This window comes from Octodon degus, unplaced genomic scaffold (genome assembly GCF_000260255.1).
Source record: "Octodon degus isolate 3935 unplaced genomic scaffold, OctDeg1.0 scaffold00070, whole genome shotgun sequence".
In the NCBI taxonomy this organism is placed as follows: domain Eukaryota; kingdom Metazoa; phylum Chordata; class Mammalia; order Rodentia; family Octodontidae; genus Octodon; species Octodon degus.
This window is the reverse complement of record NW_004524646.1, coordinates 12,002,410-12,009,241: the sequence shown is the minus strand read 5'-3', so window position 1 is coordinate 12,009,241 and position 6,832 is coordinate 12,002,410. Positions and strand designations below refer to the sequence as shown.

Genomic DNA, 6,832 nt, shown 5'->3' with positions numbered 1-6,832 from the left:
CGGGGGTCCCGGAGCCCGCGCGGAAGGAGATGCCCGAGCTGGGTCGCGGCCCCGGCTCGTGACCTCCGACCTCGCGACCCGGCCGTGCGCGGCGGCCGCCGGCCGTTCCCTTCGGCCTCCTCCGGTCCCGCCCACCCCAGGACTGCACTTGCACACCAGTGACCGATGCCGAGGGTCGGGCGCGGGAGGAAGAGGGTGGGGACGCCTCCCGGAGGCCGCGCGGCTGATGCAATGGGCTAGCCGGTCCTCCTGAGGGTGCTTGGCCTTGAGCCGCCCCTGATTGGCCGGGTGCACCGAGAAGGTGGGTCCCGAGGCCGAGGTGCTGAGCAGAATCGGCCTGATTTCTCAGAAAGCCATCGTGCACGTGGCTACAGGGGAGGTGGGTCCGGAGCCTGGAATGCTTATGAGAATCTGGGTGATTTCTAGGAAGCCCCCCCCAAGTGCTCGTAGCTGGAGGGTGGAGTAAGCAGGAAAAACAAAAGCTTTTCCTGAAAAGGAAACCGAAAGAAAACGGGAAGAGTACTAAAGCCCCTGCCGGCTGCTCAGGGGCTGCTGAGCACCGACCGCCCAGAGTGACCGACGCCTCCTCCCGCCGTCTCTCCCCCACCGCCTGGGTATGTAGCGCCCTCTCTGCCAGGCTTCCAGCTCGCTGTTACTGTTTGAGTCTTTATGAGCCTTTCCCCAAAGCGCTGGAAACCTCAGTGTAGGGGGTAAGGGGTTGTCGGGAGTAGAGTATTGTGTCCTTTATTTCACTCCGAAGCGGGGAAGAGAGGCTGTGAGGAGCAGCTGCCCGCTGGGATCCCTTGTGGTTTTCCCTGGTTCGGCCTTCTGGAATAGACTGCATCTGAACTGAGTAGCGTGGTCACTGTGATGCCCGCTGACTTGTGTCTTCCCTCATGTAACTTTCTCCCCTGCCTGCAAGAAAATGTTCATTTTATCACTTGGATGGGTCCATAACCTTTCCTCTTAGAGTTAAAAGGAAAGTAGAATATAATCTGTTATAAAATCTGGGGAATCGAGAACTAGGTGCAGCGGTCAAGGTGGTACACACCCGAAATCCAAGTACATGGGAGGCTGAGGCAGGAGAATCTCTGAGTTCGAGGCTGAGTGGACTATGGAGTGCATTCAAAGCCAATCTGAACTACATAGCAAGACCCTGTGTCAATAAGCCAAAAAAAAGAACTGACTGCTCTCAAAAGGGCATTTTCCTGTCCTCTGAGAACGCGCCAGCCGGCAGCCATCAGCACCCCCTCAGCCAAACCTTCCAGTGGCTTTCCAGGCACCTAGAACTTGCCTGGGCAGCTGCTCCCAGGAGACCCTGTCAAAGCTGGCCTTCCAGGGTGAGGGAGTCAGTGCTAGCCAAACCGTCCTTCCTTCCTCATCCCCTCCCTCCACACCGGAGCCGGTTTCTGTGTGTGGCTGAGCAGTGCCCAGCCCGGACAAGGAGTAGTACAAGGCCCGAGTCCTTGAAAAGGGAAATTGGGAATGCAAGAGGTTTTTTAGCTTTTCCTGTGAAGGTCTGTGTAACGGTGGTGCTGAGGCACTTTTGCCTTTTACTTGGGGTCCTGTGGCTTAGAGGACACCGTGGGCAGCTTCGTGGTGGTGCCTTTACTTCCTTCTTTCAGAGTGTAGTGGTAGAAGGGGCTTTCCCAGACTCAGTTCCTACTCAGAGTTGTAACCCTGTGACGCTCCTTACCCTCTCAGCCGCAGACCGCTTTGGAATAAGGCCACCTGTACACTCCACTGAAACCGCCCACATGCCAGTATGCGAACGTGCACACTTTGATACAGGTTCAGGGCCCCTGGACTCCGGGCTGAAGATATGCTTCATTCCCGCAGCTCCCAGCTGCTAATGGGTAGCGCTGGCTGTGATCACTGCAAGGACGCTGAGGCAGCAAGCGCCTGATTGTGATCCCAGCCCAAGCCCCTGCCTGGGGATGTGGCCCCTTGGGGAGATCCTGAGTCCATTCCCCATAACTCTGAAGAAGTTAGCTGACAGGGCTGGGAGTGTGTTGGCTGGACATGGGTGGGGTGCCGACACTCAGAGCTGAGTGCAGAAGCTGGAAGCTGTTCTGTCCCCTGGCTCTGACCACTCGTAGGTATTCGCTCAAGAGGTTGCACCACACAGGGTGCACAACACTTGTGCCCTGAGGACAGCGTGGGTGGCTCCCCCGCACTGAATAAGCGCCCTGTGATCCTGAGGGCAGGCGACCTCATCTGGTGTTCCCTGGCTGAGCGGGTCACCATGCCTCTTCTGGGAACGAAAGATGCCTGCTTTCCCCAGGCTGTGTCTGCAGCCAGCCCGCCATAATGGGGGGAGACGGACTGTCTTGGGCTCATTCCACCTGGCACTTTTCTGGGAATTTATAATTTATAAAGATAATGCTTTGGGCTCTACTCAGAGACTGGTGCCCATTGCTTCCTTTTTTTGGAGGCAGGGTAAGACCAGACCAGAGTGAGGGCAGAGGCCTAGCAAGGAGTCAAGGCCAGGTCTGGTGGCGCACCCCTGTGAGCTCAGCACTCAGGCTGGGCTACAAAGTGAGCTCAAGGCTAGCCTGAACTGCATAGTGAGGCAAAAAGACAAAAAAAAATTAAAAGCAAGGGCTAGAGAAGCCAGACTAGGGCTGTGAGGCCTAAGGAGACACTGGGAGACCTGCCTGGCTCTCAGGAATTCTGGAAGTCTCAGTGCACCATTACAGGAGAGACAAGGCACCGAAGAAATCATCTGTTGGCTAGAACAAGCGCTCATGAAAATCCTGTAAGATAAAAAAAAAAAGAAAAAGAAAAGAAAATCCTGTAAGATGTCGGCCCCATGAAAGAAGCTGAGCTGTGGTTTCTGGGAGCTGTCTGTCCAGTGGATATTGATTGGCCTAAAGGTGCGTCAGGTGTCAGAAACAGGAGCGTAGGCCTGGCAGTTGGTTCTGCTGTCTCCTGAGAGGCTGCTGGAGGGCGATAGTCAAGTTGAAGGCCGCGCTTAGCGATCACAGGAGTGACCGCCGTGGTCCACCCCAGGGGCTCAGGCTCTGGGATGGCAGGGCGTGGGACTTCAGAGCAGGACCATGTGTGGCCTGCGAGTGGGACATGGTGCTTTTGCCACTAAGGAGTGACCCACTTGTTGAGCTCATGCCAGGGGGAAGTTGGGGAGGTCATGGGGGTCAGGCCTCCACCCTGGCCCTGCAACTGACAGCAGTTGCTTCCGCATCTCATCTCCCCGCTACACCCCAGCCTGGGCGGTGTCCCAGCCAGTTTCTCCTTCAACTTCCCTTTCTGGAAATCGCGGTCAGTATGATAGTTCAGTATATGAAGGTGGCTGTCATGAAAATTGACATACCCTTTCAACAACTGATGCTGGGGACAGGAACAAATGACACCAGATCCAAGGGCCTGGTCCCTGGCTTCCGGGCTGTGTGGGACCATGGCTGAATGTCATTTAGTCTCCCAGCACGGACACTTGGTGCCTGCAATGTCCGGCCAGTGCTTTGGCCCTCTGTGTTCCTAACAGCCCAGAGGAGGCAGGGAAGTTCCTGGTGCCCCCTCCAGGAGGAGGAGGAGCAGGACAGGCCCAAGAAGGGCGAGCACTTGGCTTTCCTAGGCCTCCTGTCACTTGCAAGGAGTCGCTCCCATGACTGTTGGGTCAGCAGGCTTTGCTTCCTGCCAGGCAAGCCTTAGGAAGCGCTTTGGGCGCTGAGGCAGGGGGATCCCAAGCTGGGCAACTTACTGATGTGGTAAGACTCTCGTCAAGGCGACGCCTAGAGGCCGGGGATGCAGCACATGTGTAGGCCCTGGGCTCATGTTCCAGAACTGGTTCACAGCTCCAAGGCTTTGGCTTAAGTAAGTTGAGTCGCAGTCTGGGCATGGTGGCGTGTGCCTGTAATCCCAGTACTCGGGAGACTGAAGCAGGACGACCCTTGGGAGTCCAAGACCAACCTGCGCTTCATAGCGAAATCAAGTCCTACTTTCCCTGCGCCACTGGGGAAGGCCCTGGGTCGCTGGGCCCCCAGGCCGGGGGGCTGAGCAGTTGGCCTGCAGGGAGCCACATGCTGGACAGGTCCACTCACTGTGCCAAGAGGCCCCTGGGCACTGAGATCAAAGGCAGGTGGCCACTTGCCAGGCTTCCTGGCTCTAGGAAGCTGGGTCTGCTCTGCCCGGGCATCACTGCATGGGGCCATGGCCCCCCCGGATCCTCCTCCATGATCCAGTGGCTCCTTGGTCCTCAGCAGCAGTGTTTGGTCTTCGGCATGACCTCGGTTTCCCCGCGTAGCACACCCACACCTTGTCCCTTTACATTGCCGTCCCTCACCACCCAGCCTGTCAGATGCACACAGGTGAGGCCTCCAGCAGCCGCCATCTGCTAATCTCTCCCTCTCACCCGCAGTTGTCCTGACCCCAGAGCGTGTCCCCAGCCAGCTGAACCTCAGGCCTCAGGATGGCGGATGAGCCGGGCAGCCAGTCCTCACCCCTGCAGCTGTTCAACAGCATAGTGACCCAAGGGGAGCATGTGCGGTCCCTCAAAGAGGGAAAGGCCCCCAAGGTAGGTGACCTGGCTGGGTTCTCTGTCTTCGTGTTCGTGACCTGTGTTACCTCAAGGACCATTGTGATTTGTAATTATCAACGTTCGGGCTACTGTGGCCTGAAGAGTGGGTGAATCTGAAAGCCCTGGAGACTTGTAGTCTTCCGACTGTCCCAGGAGGATTAGGCCCCACATGTGTGCAAGGGGTGACATGGCATTTACGCGTGACCCACACTCACCCAGGGTTTGGTTCACTTTGGTTTGAATCTGACAAGAACTGAATCGGGCACGGAGCCGGGGCAGGCGGGCCCTCTGCCCAGGGCCCCTCGGACCAGCCTCCTTCCAGTTCTGCTCCCCAGTGAGCTCAGCACCCGGTTCTGGCTGAGCCTTGGGGCCACGCCCTTCCTTTTCCAGTTCATTTCGGGACTTTCCCTGAGGAAATGGGAACTTGGGCGTCCCCAGTGCTCCCTCCACCCGCAGTGGTGGCTCCAGCCGGTACATGTTGACACCGGCAGGCTCTGCCTCCAGCCAGGCCCCCAGCAGTTTGGCTGCTCTGCCTTTCCTGCCGACTTCGTTTTCTCAGGAGTTAATGTTCCTCTTAACTTCTGTTTGCCTGCCTCCTGTGTATACTTGTGATAACGTGCAGCACGTGCCTGTGGCAGTGCTGTGGTCCTCAGGGACGTGGCCCCAGCAGGCCGAGGGGCGCTGAACGGTCCCCATCACCAGTGGCCCCTGAGCCTTTGTCACCTCGTAGGGTATTGCGCCACCCGCGTGTCAGTGGTGATGCCGATGGAGGTAGCCGCCGTGTGTTGCCGGCCTGTGCTTTCATTTAGGGTCTGTTCTTCCTGGGAAGGAGGCCCGGGGCCGGTATGCATTTGGCCAGCCCCTCCACCACTGGCCTCGCAGGCCCTGGCCTGTGTGTTTCCTCCACTAGACTCTTGTCGTGATCTCAGATTTTCCCCTGCTTCCTTGAAAGAAAGGGAGTTTGGAGAGTGTAACTGTCGGTCTCTGCCCTTCTGATGCCAGACTTCGCGGGCGGGCTGAGGGCTCCTGACAGCTACCTCTCAGACGTCCTCCTGCTTCTCCTTTCCCTCTCTTTTCTTTTTTATTTTTATTTTTACTTTTTTTGTCTTTTTGAGACAGGGTCTCGCTGTGCAGCTCAGGCTGACCTTGAGCTCACTTTGTAGCCCAGGCTGTTCTGGAACTCGCAGTGATCCTCCTGCCTGCGTCCACAAGCGCAAGGACCGCGTGTGAGCTGCCACATCTGGCTTCGTTTTGCCTTTGCCGTGCTTTCCATTCTTCTGTCCTTGTCTGCTTTCGGGTGTGTTGCCTCAGGTTCTTGCCCGCCGACGGCCCTTCACCCTTCCTCTCGTTTTTACCCCCAGACACTCCCTGGCGCTCTAGCGACTCCTTCCCTGCAGAGCGCCGTTCTGATGCCACAGGCACTGTACGGCCTTTGGCTCTGGGACCAGCGTGGTCCTTTCCTGGCAGCTGCCGTGGCAGGCCCTGTGTGAGCTCGCCACGGTCTGCACTCTGTGCCCTGCGGGACCCCTTTGCCTGGAGGCTGCCACCTCCTGGAGCGCCTCAGGCTGACTCTGGATCTTACGATGACTTCACCTGAGAGCCTGCAGCTGGAGGGTGTGCGGGGGGCGGGGAGCCTCTGGTGCCCCCACCGTGCATAGCCCCCCACCCAGAAGCCTGGATGGGGAGGCAGGGATCCGAACAGCAGCTCCACAAACAGGCACTGAACCCGGCTCCCGTTTCTGTGGCCACTTTCTCTCTGCCCCACAGCCCCCAGGTGCATCTGCCTGAGCCTTGGGGAGCCTGCGGCTGCGCCCACAGGACCGCTGCCGCCCCAGGATTATAGTCGCCACCCGGTTGCCAGCGTCTGACTCTCTTGCTGTCTTCCCCTCCTGTTTGCTGTTTTCTTCGTCAGAGTGCGCCTTGCAGGATCCCTGGTGCTGCCGTAGCACCGGGAACTTGGTCCGTCCAGTCTTTGTTTTGGGGGGAGTTTTTTGAGACAAGGTCTTACTACAAAGTTTAGGCTGATCTTGAACTTACCATGTAGCCCCGGCTGGCCTCATAGCCTGGTGGCCCTTCAGCCTCAGCCTCCCAAGTGTGTGCGCCACTGCTGGCCCAGACTAAGGTGTTGTGTGTTGTTTTTGATTTCTTCATTGTAAAAAATTTATTAGGGCTAGCGAGATAGCTCAGCGGACTAAGCGCCTGCTTAGGCAAGCGCAGGGACCAAGGTTCATTCCCTGGTACTGCATGCCGCTCTGGTGAGTCCAGGCATGGTTGGTACATGTTTGTAATCGGAGGATC

At 57.7% G+C, this 6,832-nt stretch overlaps 1 protein-coding gene across 3 annotated transcripts in view; it reads left to right on the top strand.

Moving 5' to 3' along the window:
* The window catches only part of Wars (tryptophanyl-tRNA synthetase), a 33,199-nt gene that overhangs the window by 315 nt on the left and 26,052 nt on the right, over nt 1-6,832 (top strand). The window contains exons 1-2 of one of the 3 annotated variants that reach the window (XM_023719648.1): nt 202-614; nt 4,376-4,531. In XM_023719648.1, the coding sequence (XP_023575416.1) occupies nt 4,427-4,531 (105 nt within the window). In that variant the 5' untranslated portion in view covers nt 202-614; nt 4,376-4,426. Of the gene's footprint in view, nt 1-201; nt 615-2,836; nt 2,877-4,375; nt 4,532-6,832 lie in introns of those variants that run through there. The other 2 variants (XM_023719649.1, XM_004635194.2) reach the window with 2 other exon arrangements.